At 41.1% G+C, this 25,064-nt stretch overlaps 1 protein-coding gene across 8 annotated transcripts in view; it reads right to left on the bottom strand.

The window, feature by feature from the left end:
* Window positions 1-388: 388 nt before the first annotated feature.
* The window catches only part of PITPNC1 (phosphatidylinositol transfer protein cytoplasmic 1), a 198,495-nt gene continuing 173,819 nt past the window's right edge, over window positions 389-25,064 (bottom strand). For 4 of the 8 annotated variants that reach the window (XM_037914088.2, XM_037914089.2, XM_037914093.1 and 1 more), the window contains 3 exons: window positions 24,146-24,301; window positions 22,328-22,391; window positions 389-5,530 (listed from right to left, as the gene is read on the bottom strand). In XM_037914088.2, coding sequence (XP_037770016.1) covers window positions 5,271-5,530; window positions 22,328-22,391; window positions 24,146-24,301 — 480 coding nt within the window. In that variant the 3' untranslated portion in view covers window positions 389-5,270. Of the gene's footprint in view, window positions 5,531-9,171; window positions 9,291-22,327; window positions 22,392-24,145; window positions 24,302-25,064 lie in introns of all 8 variants that reach the window. The other 4 variants (XM_037914091.2, XM_037914092.2, XM_037914090.2 and 1 more) reach the window with 3 other exon arrangements.

Raw genomic sequence — 25,064 nt, 5'->3', positions numbered from 1 at the left:
ATATGCACAATATTAAAACTACTAGGTTGCCAAGCTTTAAATTGAGAATTAGGAAATGCTGAATCTCTGCTTAAGGTCTGCATTGTGACTTAAATGGTCAACATTTTATAGATGAAAAGGTGAACCTGAGAGTGATGTGTGCTTAATTACCTCAGCCATAATAATAGCGATACTGTGTGGCACCAAAGCACTGGTGAGCATCTTTATTGGGTATCATGAGCGCTGAGTGTCCAGGTAAAATTTTATTTCCTTGGGTTATCCTATGTATTTCAGGCTTATGTGCAAATGATATGGGGAAATTGCTTTGATCAGTGAACAGATACCATAGAGATTATATAAATCTGAACCTCATCACATGATATTGACCAAAAGAAAATAGCCACACTTGTAAAGAAGATTGCTTGGTAGTTTATTTACAACAGAATGTAAGGAAAAGTAAGTTATTAACAATAATAAATAACTCAAAAAACAGCAACTAAGTGATATGGATGACAGATATGAGAATAAAATTCTTCTGCTTAGCCTTGCATTGTTTAACATACGGCACATTTCAAAGCTTGGTCCTTCTCTGATGGCAGTGGTACATTCTCTAAGTTAAATGTCATAACTCTAAACCTAAAGCTAGACACTAAGGATTACAGGGACATTCAAAGTCACACAGAACTTTCACAGAAATGAAATAAAAACAATTAATCTGTATTAGTGACACCCAAAAATTAGAGGAGACTGTAATTCAGTGACCATGCTGTCCATTTAAAGCAAAAACATTGTTAGACTCAGTTAGCCTCAAGCATTTTGGAACTTAGACAACTAAATTAAGTCTGAATAATGGCAGTTGAAAAGTTCCTATTGACAAATTCATGTATTCTCTCTTATTGCACTTACTAACTCATAAAAAGCATGTATGTTCAGCCTTTTTTAAGTAAGAGAACGTTAAGTTATAGTGCAGCAAATCCCAATGCATTATTAAAGATTGTTGCTGTCTTATTACCAAATTAAAGTCACCGGACAAATAGTCCAGTTTCAAAATACCTATTTGAGTGCCTTCTGTTTTCTATTGTATTTGTATACTACTACTCATGAAAATGAATTGTGCCCTCAGTGGAGCAAAATCATCTCCCAAAATCTTGGTATGATCAAAAAGCAACAGAATAAGATCAAACTATGCCTTTCTGTTGGATTATTTTGTAACTCTTACCTATGTGACCAATCATTACTGTAGTGAATAATCCCATTGAAGTCTATTACTAAAGACTATTCACACAAATAAGAGTGGCTGGACCGGGCCCCTGCAAATTCTTATTCAGAGAAATCTCTCTTTTTAATTCAGTTGGTGTTTTACCTGTGTCAGGACTGCAGGATTGGGACCTCAATTGCCAGCATCATTCTGCAAGGTCTGATTATTCTGGAGGAAATACATATAAAAGTAGGAGCAGGGTGGGGAGAAGGATTTAAAAAAAAATCATAAGCCAATTGCTTTATCAGCTTCATTGTGCTCTTCTTGGTGATAATTTTTTTGTGGAGCCTCACTATGGTTGTATTATTTAATTCTCCAGTCATGGCAGCAGGGACTAAGGAGGCCACCGAATTATTAAGTAACTTCAGTTTTGCTGTGCTGCATCATACTTTAAAGATGTGCCTCGTACAATTTTTTTTCACAAAAGAAATCAACATGTGCAAAATACTCTACTTCCTTCCCCTCCCACAAACATGTCTGAAAATTATACAGCAGGTATTTTTACAAAATCCATTCACAAGTCAGCAATGAAAATAAACAAAACATTTTCTCAAAACATGTTGTCAGAAAAATATTCTAGATTGCTTTTTTTTTTATTTTATTTTTCTGTATGTGTGTAAGGAACATTGTAGAAAACAGATATCCTGCCACGACAAAAAGAAAATGAAATGATATTGAAAAATTATTTTTGAGAGCATATTTAATGGTAGAAACACTGGGGTAAAACAGAGCAGAACACAGCATAGGATGCTTGTGTAACCTGTGGAAAGCATGATGTAACCTATAGTTCTTTCTTATCCAAAGCAGTGACATTCTATGGATCTTTTTATTTGCCACCATTAGCACCCACATTGAAGGCAGATATGGATTGTACTGATCCCCATGTTGGCTAGCAGTGAATTAGAAAAATTTTAGTTGTCTATTCAGTAAACGTTATACTTCTGTAATACAGTACTCGTGAATGGAGCTCAGAGTTATAGAATTGCATGCAGAGGCATAGCATTAAGGATTCATTATTTTTCCACTGCATGCTCAGTCAATTCTTTTCTCTTTCCTAAATATCCACCATACAGCAAATTAATTTGAATCCTCTTAAGATATGTTAATAATGTTCATACATGCCTGATCCCCATACCTACATACGATAATAATCTTATCACACAGGATAGGAAGTTTGATACTTAAAAAAAATAAACAAATGAGTTAAGCTATGTATGCTTTGTCCTAATGATCTGTGTTAAACATTCAGAAGCAAATAAAAGAATATCAACATTTATTTGTATACATGCAGAAATTATGAATATTTAATTAGTACACACATCTGTTAATTAAAGTCATAAGTTGATGTAGGGTACTTTAGCATTTGATACCTGTGGCATTTCACTGGCTAAAAAAAAATCACAAATATCAATCACCAGTTAATTTACTAAGCACATGGACTTGCTGGCCTTGAGAGGAAAGGAAAGCAGAACATGGACAATATATGAGATAATGGATGAAGTCATACCACAGGCTAACCTACAAAGAGCTACTGGATTTTATTTAGCCATGGGCTTTTAACTTTCAAATACACACACATTTTCAATGTCAGCTGACAGTGGAATTCTTCCCCTCCCTCTCCCGTTACTAAAACTAGCCCATAAAAATCAGACATTCACCTTAGCATCTACTACTGGACATGGAGCTATTCGAAAGGTCAAAAGGTTTAAGTCAGTTAAACTTTCCCACAAGCAAAAATCATGCTACCATGCTGGGAAGATGGTACAAACATATCCCGCCACCGGGGAATTCTATCCACAAACTGATTCTTCATCATTCCGTGAGGTCCGTCTCTCTGCTTCACCATGCTTGTTATAACTGACAGTACAAGATACCATCTCAATATGAATATGTGATTCAGATAATATCCACCTTTCACTGGGCATTCACAATGACTTATTTAAAGTCTACTACAACAACAAGGGTGGTAGATGCTGACATTAGTTAAATAGCATCACAGGGGACTAAACACAATGGTAGCATTGCAGAGGACTAAACCCATTATATGAAAGTCAACAACGAGCCCTGTGACTGGACGTCAATAGGAAAGGTTTCTCCATAAGGCTGAATTTTAGAAAGGAAGTGGCTCCTTATTTCCCTATATTTTTTACTCCTGGTTTGGGGAGAAAATCCCTTTTCTGAATTTTATTCCTGAGACTGAAGGGTGATTTCACTAACAGGCCAGGGATGTTGCTCCCCTTTCCCACATGTTACATTACATGTTACTTAGTTGTCAGATGACCCCTTTATTTTTGGTAAGTCATGTCTTTCAATTCTCTCCCCTTTTAGAGATCAGTGGCAAAGTCTGAGATCTGTTTCCTGCTACTGGAGACCGCATTAGCATGAAAGGACAGGGATAAAGTAAGGGTAAGTCCTCCTTCTCCCTCAGGAAGCCCAGAAGATCCCCATATTTCCCCCCTCATCACCTATGAGGTCTCCTATCACAATCACAATTTTTCTGTCCAGTGAGGACAGGATGGAACTCATCAAATCTGCTCCTTAATTGGCTAAAGTGGCCACTGTTGAATGACTTCTTTTTGTTTGAGGGCTGAATATGCTGCCTCTACAACATTATTATCCCGTTAGCCCATGAAGCAAGAAACCTAGACTGGGATCTGAAATTGAATCTGAATATGTAACACATCAGGGCAGAGCAAAGGTTGTGGCTGAAGATCTTTAAAGAACTTTCCAATGGTGGACATATAAAAAATGTTTCTTTTCAGAATCTTTACTCCCAGGTGCTGTTCCAAAGCATCATGGCCTAGTTATTCACTATCCATGCTCAAACAACAATTATTCTGCATCTGGTAAAACATCATAGCATAATATACATTCAGCACTAATTTGTACAGTGAAATCTGTACAGGAGGCTACCCTTATTAGGCACCCACCTGTCTTAAGAGACTGTCCTAAAGTATCCCCAAATGTACTAAGTACCATTCTTCCCCACCTTTAGTAGAAGACCTCCCTCATTGAGCTCCAGATTTTTTTACAATCCCTCGAGTGGTTATTTAGAGCCTGAGCCAAAGCCCACTGAAGGCAATGAGAGTCTTCCCACTGGCTTCAATGGGATTTGTATCAGACCCTGAAAGCTGGTTTCATTGTAATTAGCCAGGAGTTCAGAGGACTTAAATGAATGACAGGAATGCTATGATGACAGCTTCATTGGGAGAAGACCCTTGCATTATTTGGACTCTTTAAACTATTTAGCTGCTTGCGTTTCCGTCTTTTTTATACCTGGAGCAGGGGTTACAAACACCAGCACATACTTGAGAGATCACAAGAGGACTGGGGAGAACTAGTAAAATACAATATAAACAAGAAATGGGTGGAATCTTTTATAAATTCTGTGCAAGGTATAAATAGTTCAGTGGCCTTAAAGTCAGTATTATTAATTACAAATGGAGCCTTGGTGCATTGGTTATTTAGTTTTAAAAAGTTTAAAGTTTGTGTTAGCTAGGCCCCAAATCCTGAGTCATATTAAGCAACACCTGAATTTGAATAATTGCTGTTGGTGTTCAAGTATCAATAAGTAGCAGTTCAAAGGTTTATGATTAGACATGATAAGCCTGAGTAGAAAATTTTTAGAAATTCCGATATAATAGGAGAAAATTGGATTTTTACCTTTTTAACGTAACCCTGCACCTAAATTGACACTAGTTCCCTTCAGAAATCCTTACCAGCTTTATTAAATACCTTCAGCATTTCCAATCACAATTGCAGGCTATTCTCAGACTATTTAATTTCACATTAATAGCATGTGCCATATGGCTTTGAGCTTTACTTTGGGAATCAGAGTATATGAACTATGTTCTCTCACATGCACTTATTTAAGGGTTTTAAGGAACAAGTCTGAGTAAAGAAATCATCTTTCTAGATCGGTAAAATCATTAAAAAAAAATCCAAACAACCAACCACACTGAGCTTTGTAAATGTTAAGTTACTCTTGTTCTGGCAGACATGGCTTGTCAGAAGGAAACATGCTAGGTTAAATTTAAAGTGCTTTTTTCTCTGGGTCTGGAAGCGTGAGGGTTTCTGGAGCAGATTTTTTCCGAGGTCGGTCTTTGGGAACTGATAGGAATTCAGGAGCATCTGAGGATAGAGGAGTGGATGGAGCACTAGAAGGAGCACTACGGGTTGACGAAGGCAGGGAAATATTAGAGATAGATATTGCAGGTGGGAAAATCCCAATTTTCTCGTTGGTGGCTTCCTGAGTTGCACGTTCAAATTCTCGGACTTCATCCATCGTCATGTCTTTAATGAGAAGAAAAGAAAGACAAATGGAAAGTTAGAACCATTTCAAAGATGATTTCAAGAGCTCCATTGCAGTGATTGCCATCAAAATCTAAACCAAAGGGTGTATTCTCACCCCAGGGTGGGGATTCATGTATTGGAATTGTACTAGAGTTAATAGGAGCTCTGGCCAAAGTTTTCATAAGAGGTCACTGATTTTAGGTGCCTGGTTTGACACACCATTAGGCCTGATTTTTAGAGGTGCTGAGCACGCAGAGCATATTGAGTTCCCAGACAGAAGAGAGTGCTTCATGTCTTTCAACAGGAGCTAGGTGTCTCAAATTGGGCATCCAAAAATGAAAGCACCCAGAATGAAGGGCCACTCTTGAAAATGTGGGCTTGTGGGGAAGGTCTTCCCCACACAAAAGGCCTCATTCTCCACTGCTTTGAATTCTGTGAAGTTGTTTACACCTGTGGAATTATGAGATCAGAATTGGTAGCATTACACACCTCCTTTGCACAAGTGTAAATGATTGCACAAGGTGCAACGCAATGGAGAATCAGGCCCAAAGAATGCTTCCCTGTTACTAGAGAAAGCCTTCTCATGTGGAGGTGAGCAAATGTATCGGTCACATAGACACTACTGAACAAATCCACAAGAGGGCAGAGTAAGCCCAGAATAACGTGTTCCAAACACAGCAATACAAACATTTTCTAATAAATTCCTAAGCCAGGTGTAACCCTTCTAATTTTTCTGTACAAACTCAGAATTCAGGACAGGTTCAGCAAAAGTTAAGCAAATCTTTTTTCAAACCTTGCATTGCATTTGGAGTGTCATACAGGGGTTTATTGCTACAACTCAAAGCAAAATTCAGCTGTTTCAGATGAGTTTCACTTTGAGTTTTTTTGAGTTCATTTGAAGGAATCTCAGCAAGAAACTCAGTGGATGTAAACCCACCAGAACCAGCACAGAAAACAGGCTCACACAAAGCTCCCGTAAACCGAAATGGCGGAGTTTTGCACAGCTCCAGTCCCCAGCACTATATAACATATGTAGTCAGTAAGAAATATTTTTCAGGTACTGTAAAACTTCCTTATAAACATTCTGCAGGAGGTTATATTATAAGTGATGATAGATCCATGGGATGCATATTTAAAGAAAGCTCAGGAGAGGGTTTTTTTTGCATTGCTAAGATTTATGTCTATATTACTGCTACTGGCCTCCTATGCTGCTTCACGCGAAGGGTATGTCCACACAGCAGCTGCGCGGTGTAATTCTTAGCTCACATAGAAGTACATGTGCTAGCTTTGCCTGAGCTCTTGCGCTAAAAACAGTAGTGTGGCTGTGGCAGCGCGGGTGGTGGCTTGGGCTAGCTGCATAATACGATCCCACCTGACCCCACAGGGTTTGTATTCAGGCAGCTGGCCAAAGCCACTGCCCATGCCATTGTGGCCACACTTTTTTTTAGCGTTCTAGCTCAAGCAGAGCTAGCGCATGTACAGCTACCCAAGCTGGGAACTATACCTCCCAGCTGCTATGTAGACATCCACTCAACAGCACATTAACGACATGCCATGTGATACTCAAAACCCACACTGTAGGAGGAGAGAGGAAAACTGTCCTCATAGCCATGTGAGGATGGAGCTATGGGGCTAAATACACTCTCTGTTATACCCATAGTTATTTAACCCAGGGATGTTGTAATAAAATTTATTGTATTTCTGCAGTGGAGGGGATATAAGCTACGCTACTTCATTTTCTCCTTATGGTTGGATACCATCTGGTTAAAATGAAAAAAACCACATACGAGCTATACACTGTGACCCCCTTATTTTAATGTAACATAGTTGTGTGTATGTAGCCTTGACTGTAGAATGTTTCACTGTTGTGTGAAACAGGCTTTATGCTGTATTGTAGAATCCTATAAAATAATCAAAGTCCCCATTCAGTGCGAATTTGCCTGCTCCCCTCTGAACCGACTTTACTGGTCCAGGGGCTTTTTCAGTCTACAGGCAGCTCCTATTACTGGGAGTGGAGGATATTTTAGCCATATTCACCCCTGAGGTAAGTGGGTGAGGTAAGCTGATGAGCTCAAGGGAGCCCACCCATTTACACCAGGGATGAATTTGGCCCTGTTTTGCTGATTTACATTTTGCTTAACTTATGTTACATTGCAAGTAGTGTTTCTGCACTTAGGGCCTGATCCAAACCCCACTGAAGTTAATAGGCGTCCTTTCATTGACTTCAGTGCGCTTTGGATCAGGCCTTTAATAATGAAAAATAAAATAAAACATGGCTTCTGTATGGGGAGAGATATAGAGAGGAAGATTCCTCAATAACATGCCATCAGAGTGGAAGGCAGACCAATGAAAGTCCTACCACGTGCCCCTCCCAATATTGGCAATTTCAGAAGCAGAAAGGGAGCGCTCACCCTGCCTGAACTTAATATTTGGTTTTTAGTCTATGCTTGCCTCAAATTCATGCCCATGCTAGGGTGACCAGATAGCAAGTGTGAAAAATTGGGACGGGAGTGGGGGTAATAGGCACCTATATAAGACAAAGCCCTGAATATTGGTACTGTCCCTATAAAATCAGGACATCTGGTTGCCCTACCCCATGCTGATATGCACTCAAGTAAAACTAATCCTGACCCAGAACTGCAAAGGACTCAGAAATACATGACTCCATTCTGTCATTTTCTTTTTATTAATAAAGACCAAATCCTGCCCTGATGATAGTGGCAGTTTTGCCTAAGTAAGGGCTGAATAAGGACCATAGGCTTTTTACCAAAAGCCCAAAGGGCCAAATCCTGAGATCTTTAGTCTGAGCCTGATTCTAATCTCGCTTACTGGTGTAGGCATCAGGAATAACTCTGAAAAAGTCAATGGGAATTCACCAGCTTAAATCTAGAGTTGCACCTGCGCAAATTTGGTGTAAGAATCAGGCCCTCACTGTTTACTGAGAGAAAGTCCTTCTGAAGTCATTGGAAGCTTTGATTGAATAATGACTGAGTTAGGACTTCAGGATATAGCCCTTAAGGACTAGCCCCGACATCGTTATTTGGGCAAAGCCGTCATTCACTCCCATGGGATTTTGGCCTGACTAGAGATGCCAGAAATACCAACATTTTAAAACTGAAATGTCACTGTATCTCCTTTCAGGCTCCTAGTTTGTAGCTTATCAAGGGCAACACTGCAAATGATCTTGAAGACAAGTGAAAAACCCAGTTAGCCTTTTTCTCAGTGGTACAATTTCAGCAGCCCCACAGAACTTTTCCACTCCCCAGGTTCCTGGCTGTTTGACAAATGACACTTGAACACTGACATGGCTTTGAAACAATCAGAATAACTGGATGCCAAACCTGACATTGCTTGATCTTGCTTCTACTAAAATTCCTCTTTGTGCACCCAACAGAAGTTTGAGGATTTTGTTCTCCTGGAAGATGGGGAGTTATGAACCTGACCCTATCCTCTACTAGCTCAGTGGGAGTTTGGGGTGCAAAAAATGCAGGATTACACTTTACCGGGAGTGATTCTGATTCCACTGAATGTCAAACCTCCCGTTAACTTCAGGAGCAGCAGGATCATGCTTAAAAAGGGCCATTCTTCTTTGATTTGTGAGTTAGGCGAGGGTGGGCAATATGTTTTAAAAAACTACATACACTTGATTTTGCATGGCTCTCTATTTCATCCACAGTAGATGAATGTTGATTGCAAACTTTAATGTTGGTCTTTTCATGCATATTTTTCTCGAATTCTCGAACATCATCCATAGTCATATCTGCAAAAAGTTCAAAATGTTGGCATTTTCCATTAATTCACTGCAAACTTTAATAAAAAGGAAGGTGCGAGGGATAGATCGTCTTTCAGCAGAAGCCAAAGAAGGTTTAAAAAAAAAAAGCAGGGAGCCAACTACCTTTATGAAAGGTGACTCATAAAGGTAGTTAAACCAGCCAAGGAAGATATAGGAAGGTTACGTCAAAGGGAGTCATAGAACAGGGAGGAGTGGAAAATGTTTAGGAGTATCTGTGTGAAGTGAGCTAGGCAAAAAGTGTTGGAGTGCAGGCTTTTCTACAGGAAAGATCTTCTAAAATGACTTTAGAGGATCCTCCACACTAACCGACAGGTATTAAGAAATATAAGGATTTACTTACCTTTCTAGGAACTTTCTAAGATAATTCTATAGCATTATCTTTAATATTGCATGGTATGTTTCAAAATAAAAAGAAACCTTCATTGCTGAAGCATACAGCTGCAGTTTCAGAAGCTAACATACAATCCCCATGCTGAACGGTTTACCAGTCAATACCAGTAATAATTTTGTAGCCTCAGACCCTTGGAAAGATTATATAAGTCTGACGATTCAGGCCAGTCCTGAACATCAGGAAAAGATATAATTGTGTGGGTATGTCTGACATTGTTAGTATACAGCTATGAAATAAAATGGTATGGGATGGAATTGCAATACATGGAAAGTCTGTTAAACGTTTTCTGCCCAACTTGTATGATTTAAATTCTACTTTATTAGAGCACTATACTTTCATATTTCCATATGTACCATTTCCAATAAAGAGATGATCACTGAAGTTTAGACAGAAGTTACAGAGAATGTAGCAATTTACCACCTGGTCAGTAATTAACTTGAGTAGAAATTGGGTTTGGGCTCTTGCTGCTCAAATTTTTCTCAAATGTTTTGTGTGTCATTTGGATTTATGACTTGCCATTTGTTATATTGTACGAGACTCTTGCTTCATTTAACAAGAGCATGCTTTTAAGGAGATGCATCACTTATGCTGTTATATCAGTGATAGAGTACAATACTTTATTACTAGTGGATCCTTTCTCAGTGAGAATGAAGGACTGCTTAGCACTGATCAAAATGAAACATATGGAATAACATTAAATGACCCATTCATTTAACCTACTCTTTTTCCTATTACCAGAAATGAAAAAGAAATTAATAAACAATGTAAATAGCATGTTAAAAAGCATTTTTGCCAAGCAAAGGATATGCTCTTTATTAGTAAAGTTTTGAGTTAACAATACAGTGAAGAAATTAGTTTTAATTCATGATAAAGTTAAATACATTTCAGTAAAATCAGTGATAACACACATTAATACTAGAGTCGGTAAAATCTGCTATTTTCCTTTTTAGTCGTTGAGTCTTATAAACAGTGGGCCAAATCCTCAGCTGGTATAAATTGGTGTAGCTCCACCAAACTCATTTGTCTCTTTTGAACTAATTTATACCATTTTAGGATCTAGCCCAAAGGTTTTAGCTTTAAAATTAACACGCGCATTGAAGGGACACTGTCAGTTTAAAATTTATATTTTTGAAAAACTTTTCCTTCCTTATGTTACTAGTAATAGTGAAAGAACTTTAAAAATTTAAATGTACTTTTTACCATATTCTATGATTGTTTACTTGTGCATTTCACTCAGTTTGGTCAGTGAACCAGTCACTGTCCAGTCAATTTCACTTTCCGATTCTCATGCTTTAGTACAATTCTGCAATACATGGATTGCAAATAGTGCAGGGGAATATTTAAATTCTCCTCCAGGGTTATTTAATTTTTTTTAAATAAAACTTTCCTACTAATATCCTAGATTTTGGGCCTAACCTGCCTGACAGAGTCCCTTTAAAAACATACCCACATGGTATCATAAAAACTGGTACCAAAAGTGAAAACCTAAATGATAACCATGTACATTAATAATTTGCTTATTTGTGCAAACAGTCTTTTTTTGACAGGGTGGTTTTGGGGGTAGAGTACGGAAATATGTGGTTACATTTTTTCCCCTTGGTTTTTCTTTTTTAACTTTTGAGTATGTGCCTAAATGCTTTGCTGAACAGGAAGGGATTAGTCACATACTTAATGCACACACTTACACATTTACCTGAACTAGGGCACCAAAGCTGGTGTGTTCTGATTCCTATTGATAGAAACTCTCAGCGACAATCTCACCCTCATTCACCCACAACTGTGGGTGCAGCTGAACCAACATAAATACAAATTTTCCACTTGTAACTTCTGTTCTTCAAGTATGGTTTCTAATACGGATCCTGTACTAAGCCTGATTCTGGGGTCCTAATTTAGGCTTAAAGCTCCTTTTGAAGTCAAAAAGCCCACATCCTCAGTGAGTGTATACTGATGTTTTGCCATTAAAATTAATGGACTTCTGCTGATTTACTCCAACTGAGGACCTGGCCCAGGAAAGTTCTGGCTGTGTAAAAACTGCAAGATTGTTTTCTGTCGTGCACCAGTCTTTGAGCTTGTGCTAGAATGGCATGCTGTAGTTAAAACAAAGCTAACCAGATTTTCTTTCTTTCTTTTTCTTTCTTTCTTTCAAAAAAGAGGATAAATTTCAGAGAGCACAGAAACAGATGGGCTGGCCTTAGTAGGGACCTACTAATCACTATGTGGGTTTGATCCTGAAAGCTGCTGTGCATGCCAACCCTGATCTTGGGGGAGGGATAGCTCCGTGGTTTGAGCATTGGCCTGCTAAACCAAGGGTTGTGAGTTCAAATCCTTGAGGGGGCCATTTAGGATCTGGGGCAAAAATGGGGGAATGATCCTGCTTTGAGCAGGGGGTTGGAGTGGATGACCTCCTGAGGTCCCTCTTCCAACCCTGGTATTCTATGATTATTATGGGGGGAGGGATAGCTCAGTGGTTTGAGCATTGGCCTGCTAAACCCAGGGTTGTGAGTTCAATCCTTGAGGGGGCCATTTAGGGATCTGGGGCAAAAATTGGGGATTGGTCCTGCTTCAAGCAGGGGGTTGGACTAGATGACCTCCTGAGGTCCCTTTCAACCTTAACCTTCTATGATCCTGAAAAGCCCTTAAGCATATGAGTAATCCCACTGAAGTCAATGGGATTACTCATATGTGTAAAGCTAAGCATTTATTTAAGTGTTTTGCTGTATCAGGGTTAGAGAAGTCATTCAAAAAAATTACTGGACTGATCCCATATATGTGGGGTGGCGGGGGGAGGGGATGGAGATATGTAGATCTGCAAAGGTAAAAGTACCGGAACAAGAGTTTAAAGCTAGATGTTTCCTTTCATCATATGGTGTAGCTCCATCTTCCACATCTCAGCAGTAGCTGAGATTAGACAGGAGATGGAATCTGAGTGCAGTGAGCTGAAAAAGTACACCATCCCAAACATTAGATAACTATAGTTTTGCCAATGGGAATTGGGTTTACCTAGTAACTAATAATCCACATGTGATTCAGGAACAATGAAGAGAGTTAAAAATGCATCCACAAGCTGCAGATTTAATTTGACAGTTAAGAGTGTCCGGTATGAAACTGCAGAAAAACCTGAGAGTCTCTGGATTAAGTTTAGAAGTGTGAGCAACAAGGGTGATATCGTGGTGGGAGTCTGTTCTAGACCACCAGACCAGGGGGATGAGGTGGACAGGTTTTCTTCCAGCAATGGAAGTTACTAGATCGCAGGCCCTGGTTCTCATGGGAGACTTCAATCACCCTGATATCTGCTGGAGGAGCAATATACTGGTGCACAGACAATCCAAGAAGTTTTTGGAAAGTGTAGGGGACAATTTCCTGGTGCGAGTGCTGGAGGAACCAACTAGGGGCAGAGCTCTTCTTGACCTACTGCTCACAAACCGGGAAGAATGAGTAGGGGAAGCAAAAGTGGATGGGAACCTGGGAGGCAGTGACCATGAGATGGTCAAGTTCAGGATCCTGACACAAGGAAGAAAGGAGAGCAGCAGAATATGGACCTTGGACTTCAGAAAAGCAGACTTTGACTCCCTCAGGGAACTGATGGGCAGGATCCCCTGGGAGAATAACATGAAGGGGAAAGGAGTCCAGGAGAGCTGGCTGTATTTTAAAGAATCCTTATTGAGGTTACAGGAACAAACCATCCTGATTTGTAGAAAGAATAGTAAATAAGGCAGGCGACCAGCTTGGCTTAACAGTGAAATCCTTGCTGATCTTAAACACAAAAAAGAAGCTTACGAGAAGTGGAAGATTGGACAAATGACCAGGGAGGAGTATAAAAATATTGCTCAGGCATGCAGGAGTGAAATCAGGAAGGCCAAATCACACCTGGAGTTGCAGCTAGCAAGAGATGTTAAGAGTAACAAGAAGGGTTTCTTCAGGTATGTTAGCAACAAGAAGAAAGTCAAGGAAAGTGTGGGCCCCTTACTGAAGGAGGGAGGCAACCTAGTGACAGAGGATGTGGAAAAAGCTAATGTACTCAATGCTTTTTTTGCCTCTGTCTTCACGAACAAGGCCAGCTTCCAGACTACTGCACTGGGCAGCACAGCATGGCGAGGAGGTGACCAGCCCTGTGTGGAGAAAGAAGTGGTTCGGGACTATTTAGAAAAGCTGGACGAGCACAAGTCCATGGGGCTGGATGCGCTGCATCCGAGAGTGCTAAAGGAGTTGGCAGGTGTGATTGCAGAGCCATTGGCCATTATCTTTGAAAACTCATGGCGATTGGGGGAGTTCCCGGATGACTGGAAAAAGGCTAATGTAGTATCCATCTTTAAAAAAGGGAAGAAGGAGGATCTGGGGAACTACGGGCCAGTCAGCCTCAGCTCACCAAGGAGCTTGGCTTGTTTAGCCTAACTAAAAGAAGGTTGAGGGGAGATATGATTGCTCTCTATAAATATATCAAAGGGATAAATACAGGAGAGGGAGAGGAATTATTTAAGCTCAGTACCAGTGTGGACACAAGAACAAATGGATATAAACTGGTCATTGGGAAGTTTAGACTTGAAATTCGACGAAGGTTTCTAACCGTCAGAGGAGTGAAGTTTTGGAATAGCCTTCCAAGGGAAGCAGTGGGGGCAAAAGACCTATCTGGCTTTAAGATTAGACTCGATACGTTTATGGAGGAGATGGTATGATGGGATAACGTGATTTTGGTGATTAATTGATCTTTAACTATTCATGATAAATAGGCCCAATGGCCTGTGATGGGATGTTAGATGGGGTGGGATCTGAGTTACTACAGAAAATTCTTTCCTGGGTATCTGGCTGGTGAATCTTGCCCATATGCTCAGGGTTTAGCTGATCGCCATATTTGGGGTCGGGAAGGAATTTTCCTCCAGGGCAGATTGGAAGAGGCCCTGGAGGTTTTTCGCCTTCCTCTGTAGCATGGGGCACGGGTCACTTGCTGGAGGATTCTCTGCTCCTTGAAGTCTTTAAACCACGGTTTGAGGACTTCAATAGCTCAGACATAGGTGAGAGGTTTTTCTCAGGAGTGGGGCGGGGGTGTGTGTGAGATTCTGTGGCTTGCGTTGTGCAGAAGGTCGGACTAGATGATCATAATGGTCCCTTCTGACCTTAATATCTATGAAAACCTCAGTTCCTGGAAAAATCATGGAGCAGGTCCTCAAGGAATCAATTCTGAAGCACTTAGAGGAGAGGAAAGTGATCAGGAACAGTCAGCATGGATTCACCAAGGGCAAGTCATGCCTGACTAATTTAATTGACTTCTATGATGAGATAACTGGCTCTGTGGATGAGGGGAAAGCAGTGGACGTGTTATTCCTTGACTTTAGCAAAGCTTTTGATACGGTCTCCCACAGTATTCTTGCCAGCAAGTTAAAGAAGTATGGGCTGGATGAATGGACTATAAGGTGGATAGAAAGCTGGGTAGATGTCGGACTCAGTGGGTAGTGATCAATGGCTCCATGTCTAGTTGGCAGCCGGTATCAAGCGGAGTGCCCCAAGGGTCAGTCCTGGGGCCGGTTTTGTTCAATATCTTCATTAATGATCTGGAGGATGGCATGGACTGTACCCTCAGCAAGTTTGCAGATGACACTAAACTGGGAGGAGTGGTAGATACGCTGGAGGTTAGGGATAGGATACAGAGGGACCTTGACAAATTAGAGGATTGGACCAAAAGAAATCTGATGAGTTTCAGCAAGGATAAGTGCAGAGTCCTGCACTTAGGAGAGAAGAATCCCATGCATCGCTACAGACTAGGGCTCAAATGGCTAGGCAGCAGTTCGGCAGAAAAGGAACTAGGGGTTACTGTGGATGAGAAGCTGGATATGAGTCAACAGTGTGCCCTTGTTGCCAAGGAGGCCAATGACATTTTGGGATGTATAAGTAGGGGCATTGCCAGCAGATCAAGGGACGTGATCGTTCCCCTCTATTCGACATTGGTGAGGTCTCATCTGGAGTACTGTGTCCAGTTTTGGGCCCCACACTACAAGAAGGATGTGGAAAAATTGGAACGTGTCCAGCGGAGGGCAACAAAAATGATTAGGGGACTGGAACACATGACTGAGAAGAGGCTGAGGGAACTGGGATTGTTTAGTCTGCAGAAGAGAAGAATGAGGGGGGGATTTGATAGCTGCTTTCAACTACTGGAAAGGGGGTTCCAAAGAGGATGGAGCTAGACTGTTCTCAGTGGTGGCAGATGACAGAACAAGAAGTAATGGTCTCAAGTTGCAGTAGGGGAGGTTTAGGTTGGATATTAGGAAAAACTTTTTCACTAGGAGAGTGATGAAGCACTGAAATGCGTTACCTAGGGAGGTGGTGGAATCTCCTTCCTTCGAGGTTTTTAAGGTCAGGCTTGAGAAAGTTGGGGATGATTTAGTTGGGGATTGGTCCTGCTTTGAGCAGGGGGTTGGACTAGATGACCTCCTGAGGTCCCTTCCAAACCTGATATTCTTTGATTCTATATTCCAGAGACAGGTGTGTTCTGTACAAAGAATGATGAGTCAGGATCTGGCTAGCTATCACTGCATTTTTAATGGCCCATCACCTCAGTATCCTTGTAGCACCTGGAAATGATGGGCGCTAATTCTGGCTCAGATACTGACTCTCCCTGTGGTCAGCTCACTTAATCTCTCTCTCTTTGTTGTCTGATCTGCAAAATGCAGATAATAGTACTTATTTCATAGTCCGTTAGGAGGATTAATGTTTGCTTTGAAGATTATAAACCCTAAGCAGTATTATCCAAGTCCTTCTGAAACTTGTTGCTCTCTTCTGTTGTATTTACTGATTCCCTCCTTTATTTTGAGGTGCTTTCTTCTTTTGTCTCTCTAATATATAAGTGAGCCCAATTTATCTTAATTATGATCTTTGTGGCAATCTGCTTGTCTCCTTCCTCTCCCTCCTGAATTGTCTTCTCTTGTCCTCTTTATTAGGCCCCCAAGATATTGTGACTCAGATATCTCCCTGCTTATTCCATACATTTGACTTCATATATTACTCTTGTGTGTGGTATTTTATCAAGCATTTTCTTGATGTCCAAGTAAATCACAGCCTCCCACTGGTATTTCTTTGTGTCACTCTTCAGTGAATGCCATCCAATTTGTTAGGCCTGACCTTTGTGTGAATTCAGTCTGCTCTATTTTTATTCAGACTCTATTGCTTCAAGTTTTCTTCTGTTCCTTCTTTGGTTAGTGCATCAAGTCATGCAGAAAGATCAATTAGGGCTTATGAAAGGCAAATTGAACTCCAGTGTTATGGAAATTGTTAAATCTTATAAGAAACATGAACACAAATGGACTAGTTCAAAGAAATAAATGAAAGACTGGAATTTGGAAAACACCTAAAGTGAACCCAGTGGAAAATATCTCACTTTCTCAGTCAGGGGTGGGCAAACTTTTTAGCCTGAGGGCCACATTGGGGTTCCGAAACTGTATGGAGGGCTGGGTAGGGAAGGCTGTGCCTCCCCAAACAGCCTGGTCCCTGCCCCCTATCCATCCCCTCCCACTTCCTGCCCCCTGACTGCCCCCCTCAGAACCCCTGACCCATCCAACCCCCCTGCTCCTTGTCCCCTGACCGCCCCCTCCTGGGACCCCCCCGCCCCTAACCACCCTCCTGGGACCCCACCTGTTATCCAAACCCCTCTGCTCCCTGTCCCCTGACTGCCCTGACCCTTATCCACATCCCTGCCCCCTGACAGGCCCCCCGGGACTCCCATGCCTATCCAACTCCCCCTGTTCCCCATCCCCTGACCCCCCCGAACCTTCACCCCATCCAACCGCCCCCTGCTCCCTGTCCCCTGACTGCCCCCTGGGACCCCCTGCCAACTTATTCAAACCCCCCAGTCCCCGCCCCCTTACCATGCTGCCCAGAGCAGCAGGACTGGCAGCCCCGCCGCCCGGCCGGAGCCAACCCCGCTGCCTGGCAGGAGCTCGCAGCCCTGCCGCCCAGAGCGCGGGTGGCATGGCGAGTTGAGGCTGCGGGGGAGCGGGGACAGCAAGGGAGGGGCCAGGGGCTAGCCACCCTGGCCGGGAACTTAAGGGCCGAGCAGGATATCCCATGGGCAGGGCCGGCTCCAGGCACCAGTGTTCCAAGCAGGAGCTTGGGGAGGCAGTTAGAAAGGGGCGGCAGTGTTTCCGCAGCGGCGGCAATTTGGTGGCAGCTCCTCTGTCCCGCCGGCGGCAATTCGGTGGCAGCTTCTCCCTTTTGCCGTCCATGACGGCAGCTTTTTTCACTGCTTGGGATGGCAAAAAGTGTAGAGCCGGCCCTGCCCATGGGCCGTAGTTTGCCCACCTATGTTCTAAGCTGTTCTTCTCCACTTCAGAAACAAGTAGCATAGGTATGTTCTCGGCAAGGCAAAAAGAACTAGTATATATAAAAGGTCTTTGTTCTGATGGATGCATACTAGTACTTCCCATTGACATGAGGGAAGACAGTGCAATATAAAGAGTAAGCATCAGAGCACCACAGTATAGGTAAGAAATGAGAAAAAGCAGATGTATATGTTATTGTCAGATCTACAGTACAATAAGCAAATTGGTACATTGTCTTTTTTTCAGCACAGCTGCTATGGTTGATTAATTTTGAGTCCGTTCTCTCTTCTTAACAATGTACAAGAATGTGAATTTATTGACTGAAAAACAATTAACTTGAAAATTTAGACTCAGTGCTATAGAATACCATCAGTTATAAATATGGATTTAGCCAGCACTTTTCATTGAGATGCATGGTTCTATATTTCCATACATGCTTTGCCAGAAAACTATAAAATGAGATCTGAAAAGAAACGTAAAGGTGCAGGCATGAAAATTCAGAGGATGGCAAGACTCGAGATTTTAGCTAGCTCTGAATCCTCATTTGGAACAAAAGTAATAAGAAGCAAATTCTGTGTCCCATTGTGAATTCATACTAGAAAATTTGATTTTGTTCATTTTATTCAGCTTTGTAAATGTAATTAGCTAAATTCATCTGTAGTGTGATACAGCTGAATCCATCAAATTTACACCAAGGATTAATTTGGTCCAACTTTTTAAAATTATGGTTTTACCAGTTTTTCACTCCTCTACTTTTCAGCTGGACAGGACTCTCTTGTGTAATTTACATTTAACTGGTATTTGTTAGCTTGGATTTCTTGTTGTGCAAGAACAACAGTGGGGACCCTGTGGGCACATGTGCTGTGGAGGGTGGGAGTAGAGGAAAGGGACACACAGGCCTCCCTGGCCAAAGATGATTAGGGAAGATCTAAAAGTGAAGGACCTCAACACCTACAGCAGCCAGTAACCCAGGCAAACTATGACCTTGGAAGCATTGCAGGGATAAGATCTTCATTAGCATGTACTCTTCTGGACTCATCCTCCAATGCATAGACTCATGATCTGTCAAGTAAATCTTATTTCTCAAGCAGGCATGTTCTGTGGCTTCAGGGAGGGAAATCTTACTCCTTTTCATGAATAGGTTCTATTGATTCCCTTGTACAGTACTTCAGATTGATAGTCTACCAAAGCCCATTTGACACTGTTGTCATTTTTTGAAGATCAAGATACTGATCATATTTTGCAATCTTCTGCCTCACTAGAGATATCTTTTTGATGTAAAAATTTATATTCTTCTCCTTGGCAACTGAACAGTCAGACTATGCCCCTTTTGCCCTGGTGTAAGACTGTACAGTGGAGCTAACAACACATAATGTGGAAACAAGGACTATCCAAAGCATAGGTGGACTCTTCTGAAGTAGTTCTCCTGGCATAAAGTAAATCACCCAGAAACGGTGCATTACACACTGGCTAAAGTGTTTCTCTGAAGCGGATTCCCATATAAATGAATCCATTCACATTCTCTTATGTAAGTGAGAGCAGAGGAACTCCTCAGTCTCTATTTGCAATTTGTGCTGAAGATCATCACCAGCCAAAACACTGACAGATATAACTATGTGGTCATGCATCTTGGATATTCTTCTTGAGCAGCCCTGTCTGATTGCACAAAAAATTTCCATAGAAATGCCCTCATAGTGTATGAACAAAAATGAAAACTGAAACTAATGGAACTGAAAATAATGATGTAATTTTTGTTTAATTGTCTACATTGAGCCAAACATATAAAAATACAAGACAAGTGTTTCAGCAGTGTCTTCCCTGATCTGCTTGTGTAAATCAAGTATTTGTGATTAGGGCCTACTGCATAAACAGCGCTACACATTTTAAGCAAGAGTCTAAGCTACCGAAGGAACAACAAAATATGCATTAAGTTGCTTGTTACTAGCAATCAGCACTATCTATCTATCTATCTATCTATCTATCTATCTAAACAGGAAACAAGATAAAACAGGAGATAGGATAAAAGCATCACATGGGATCACTATAAAACACAGCTTAAGGAAATGAAGGAGTATGAATTTCATTAGAAAAGAAACCTGAAAGTTAGAGATAAGCTAAACTAATATTGGGAAGTGGTTATTTTCATTTGTAGCTAGGGGACACTGTCTGAACACAGACACTGTGTCTTTTACAAAACTTATGGACACTGATGATGGCATAAGGATTTGTGGAGGTGTGGGACATATACCATATCAGGAAATAAAGCTTGTTCTCATTTGATTAAAGATGCAGAATCCTCTTACTAGTTTATGAGTGTCCCTAAATTAAAAAACACAAAGGAAAAAATAAAAGATCCATTTCCAGGCTGCCAGTATTTTTATGGCCTCTACACCGCAGCACATATTTCCTCATGCTTTATCAAATCTGTACAATAAAATAAATTGTGATTTTAAAAGGAAATTCTCTAATTTCTAATAATCTGTAGCCCAGATTATGGCCAGATCTTTATCTGGTGTAAATTGGTATACTTTCTCTGAAGTCAAAATAGCTATCCCACTTTACACAAACTGAAGATTTTTGTTTGGACTTCTAGGTAACGGAATATTTCTGAGCACTGAAGAGAGATAAACATCATGTCTACACTATTGAGATTATACTGGCATAGCTATGCCTGCATAGCCCCATGGTTTACATGCAGCCTACGCTGACAGAAAGTTAGGAACAACACCTCCCCAAATGAAGTTAGGGCTTGTCTACACTTGAAATGCTACAGTACCACAGCTGAATTGCTGCAGCTGCACAGCTGTAGTGCTTCAATGTAGACACCAGCTATGCTGACGGGAAGGGTACTCCCATCGGCGTAAATAATCCACCTCCCCAAGAGGCTATAGCTAGGTTGAATTCTTCTATCAACCTAGTGCTGTCTACACTGGGGGTTAGGTCGGCTTAATTGCACTGCTCAGAGGTGTGAATTTTTCACACTCCTGAGGAAAGTAATTACGCTAACTTAATTTTCTAGTGTAGACCAGAGGCAGGTCTACACTACAAACTTACATTGGCACAACTGCACCAGTGCAGCAGTGCCACTGTAGCATGTCTGATGAAGATGCTGAGAGCTCTCCTGTCAGCTTAATAACTCCACTTCTATGAGTGGTCGTAGGTATGTTGGCAGGAGAAGCTCTCTTGCTGACATAGTGCTGTCTACGTGGGGGGCTAAGGTCACTATAATTTTTTCAACACCCCTGAGCGACACACTTACATTGAAGTAAGTATGTAGTGTAGACCAAGCCCAGGTCTTAGCTATGTTGACAGAGGTCCTTATCCATTGACACAGCTGCGTCTACAACGGGGCACATCTGTGCTGATCGGGGTGTGGTTTACAACATGCCTGACTGACGTAGCTGTGCTGATATAACTTTTCAGTGTGGACCAGGCCTTAGAATCGCTAAAGATTGTTCATGAAAAGTTTAAGGCAGTATTCCCTTGAACCTCAAGGTGGTTCTATCTATCTTTGTCTCTTTTAAATACATTTCTAAATTGCAATTCTATATTACAGGAATGTTTTAGAAACTGATCTATAATATCTGGGATAATGCATACCCTTTATTGAAATAGTATGTATATGGCACAATACCTGTGTGTTTATTGTGCAATAAAATGTCATAAACTATTTTGATGTTGAAATTACCCTGTAAAATTCAAAGTGCCTATTCCTATAGCTGAAGCATGGATTCCGTGGGAGTTGTGTATGCAGCCACTGTTGAATCAGAGCCCGTGGGTTTTCAATTGGAGCTATTACATTTATTTGTTTTTCAAACAGGAACTTTTAGTTCTGGTTTTTATTACATTTTATATTAACAGTTTAAAACCCGTCCTGAAAAGTTGAAATTGTGTTAGAAATAACATGGGCCAAAAGCTTGGAGGTTGGAGATGACTGCACATTAGTGCTATGAAAGCAGCATTAATATTGGCTTGTATTCAAACCTATGCACTGTCTTTCATGTAGATTATTCTTGACAGGGGCAGCACTAAACTGTTGAAGATGTGGAGTGTCTGGATCTGGGGCATATGCTCTAAAATACATGGACCATACACCCTGGTCCCACCTCCTGGATGCACCTTCCCCACCAGTGGCTATTGTGGCATAAACTTACATGTAGAGTGAGGGGTTAAATAAGGCCCTATGTATTTTGGGCCTCATCTAAAGTCCATTAAAGCCAATAGGAGTCTTTCATTTATTTCAATGGGTTTTCCATCAGGCCCTTTCCAAGGCTATTTTGTAAGTTAATTTTGTGAAGATGACTTACCATACCACTCATCAACCCATGCAAAAGCCTGTCGGTGTCCAATCATTAATATATCTCTGACCACCTGTGAAATAAGAAAAAAAGGTTAAAAGTATCTTGTGTAGTAAAACATTATAGAAAATAAACTATAGGAACATCATGGTCTCTCTATAGGGTGGAAGGACATAAACACTCTGAACTTTGAGACTCTACACTGATCTATGGTGACATACACAAGAAGGGGACATTTGGGAGCTGAACAACGAATATATTAATATTTGGGCAAGCACACTGGAACTCCTTTCCCTTCTATCTTAAAATGGAACCTGTTAGTTCTTTTCACATACAAGAGGTCAATAACCTTCCAAAATTCTACCAATGTCTGGACATTAAAATACCTGGAGAAGACCATTTGATAAATGTATCATTAATGAATTAATATTTGGACAAGTAGAATGGATAACTTTCCCACCACGTGTGAAAGCTGTAAGATAACCTGGATGTTGTTATTCTGTGAAGGTTACTCATTTCTAATTACAGATTTTAAAAAAATCTTTGAAGAAAAATATAATATACAAAACTTTGGCAGGAGAATATATAGAAAATCCTATCCAAAAAGCATGAGTCAAAACCTTTATGAAAAATTCAGGCATTTTTTAATAAAAAAGGGATTGAATTCTGAGGGCTTTGCAGAATAGGAGAAGTGTTTGCAACTGTGACTTTATCATCTTGGAGCGCTGTACTTGCCTGAGATATCTGGTTTTAGAAGAAGGAACCACACATCCAGTGAAAATGAACAATAATATACACTTGAGAGCCAAGCATGCTAAACTTCAGGAAATCAGATGTATGTGCAAAAGGCATCAGAACTATTGCAGTAAGTCCAACTTAGTTGTCTAGAAACTCTCATTCAGTGATAGCTTAATATTACGCTAATGGTCCAATTCTGATCTCATTTACACTGGTTTCTTACTGGTGTAGCTCTTGTGACTTCAGAGGAGACACTCTTGATTTACATCAGTGAGACTGAGGATAGAATCAGACTCTAAATCAGAGGAGTGGGTTGAGACTGCCACGGTTTTTGTTTTTAGTATTTTGAGATTGGCAGATTAGCATAATGAGAATTAATGAGCTTTTACTGCATCCAGATAGATAGCCATTAAAGCCAACAGAGCTATCAAACTGGAGTAACTGTTCGGCTTCACATTCTGCTCTCGCTTTCCGTACACTGGGAGTAACTACACTGATGTCAATGGTGTAAAATCAGAGTGAGTGAGGTGAGAGTCAGACCCACAGTGTTTGTTTAATTGTGGTAAAATTAAATGAACTGCTGATAAAGTGCAATACAGACTTTAAAAGCTTCAAGTAATATTTCAGTCTAGAAACATTGTATTGTATTAATCTAACAGCTCACAATTGTCACAATAAATCTGTTGTCATTGGCACAAATATTATTTTACCAGCAGTGGAGGTCTCTTGGGCAAGGATGTTGTTAATTCTGCCCACATAAGGATCACAGCATTGGAAATGTTATTGCTGGCTGTACTCAGAGATGGGCGAAAAACTAAGCCTTGGATCTGAGTAACTCGAGCCTTTGGGGAAGTTTGTATCCAGAGATTAATTTTGCAGCTGGGCCTCTTCTCTTTAATTGACACATGAAAACCCCCAGATCGAATCACCCTTGAATGTTAAGGAGGTTTGGAACCAGATCTAAACCTGAACTTCCTGGCTCAGCCCATCTCTAGTCCTGTTCATGTGCAAGTCAGGATAATGCTCTAGTTCCACTTGTGCTCTAGCCCTACTCCTGTGCAAGATAATAGTATATAGGCATTCACTGACCTTATGTACAAATTGTTCTACTCTAGTTTGAAGTCCCCAGACTTCAAATTTCACAGTCACCAGTTTGTAGGAGCACATGATCGGCTGGTGTGTCTCCCTCCAGCCTTCTTTTAATAGGCCTCTCCCCGTCTTCTCTGACTTGAAATGTTTAGGATCCTGCAAAGCAAGGAGAACCACGACTGAAAAACCTTGGCTGAAAAGTCCCCATTTGCTAGCTTGTTAATGTGTCTGTTTTAAGGCTAATAAACACTAAGGGTATGTCTACATTACCCGCCAGACTGGCGGGCAGCGATCGATCCAACGGGGATCGATTTATTGTGTCTTGTCTAGACGTGATAAATCGACCCCCGAGCGCTCTCCCGTCGACTCTTGTACTCCACTGCCGCGAGAGGCGCAGGCAGAGTCGATGGGGGAGAGGCAGCAGTCGACTCACCGCGGCAAAGACACCACAGTAAGTCGATCTAAGTAGGTTGACTTCAGTTATGTTATTCACGTAGCTGAAGTTGCGTAACTTAGATCGATTCCCCCCCCCCCCCAGTGTAGACCAGGGCTGAGTAAAAATAACACAATTTGCTTAAATGAATGGCAGGATATAATAAGATACATGAGGCTAAATCCTGGTCTGTTACCCAAAAGCCAGTGCATTGATGGCAGCAGTAGATACTTGGCGATGCTGTGAAGCTCATTGGGCACAAAAGACATTGGGCCATAGCAGGGCATGATGCTACAGGTCATTTTAGTACAATGTACTATGAGGCACTGTTTATTGCTCAAGGAGCAACAGGTCTATTTCCAGTGAGACCTGCTAGCGTATTCTATAGTTGGTGGCATACATATACACCTGACTGTGGTCCAGCCACATCCCTATTCCTGAAAACCATATCTCTTTTGGCATATCACACCCACACAACATGGCAGA

This window comes from Chelonia mydas, chromosome 14, assembly GCF_015237465.2.
Source record: "Chelonia mydas isolate rCheMyd1 chromosome 14, rCheMyd1.pri.v2, whole genome shotgun sequence".
In the NCBI taxonomy this organism is placed as follows: Eukaryota; Metazoa; Chordata; order Testudines; family Cheloniidae; genus Chelonia; species Chelonia mydas.
This window is presented reverse-complemented; position numbering and strand designations above follow the sequence as displayed.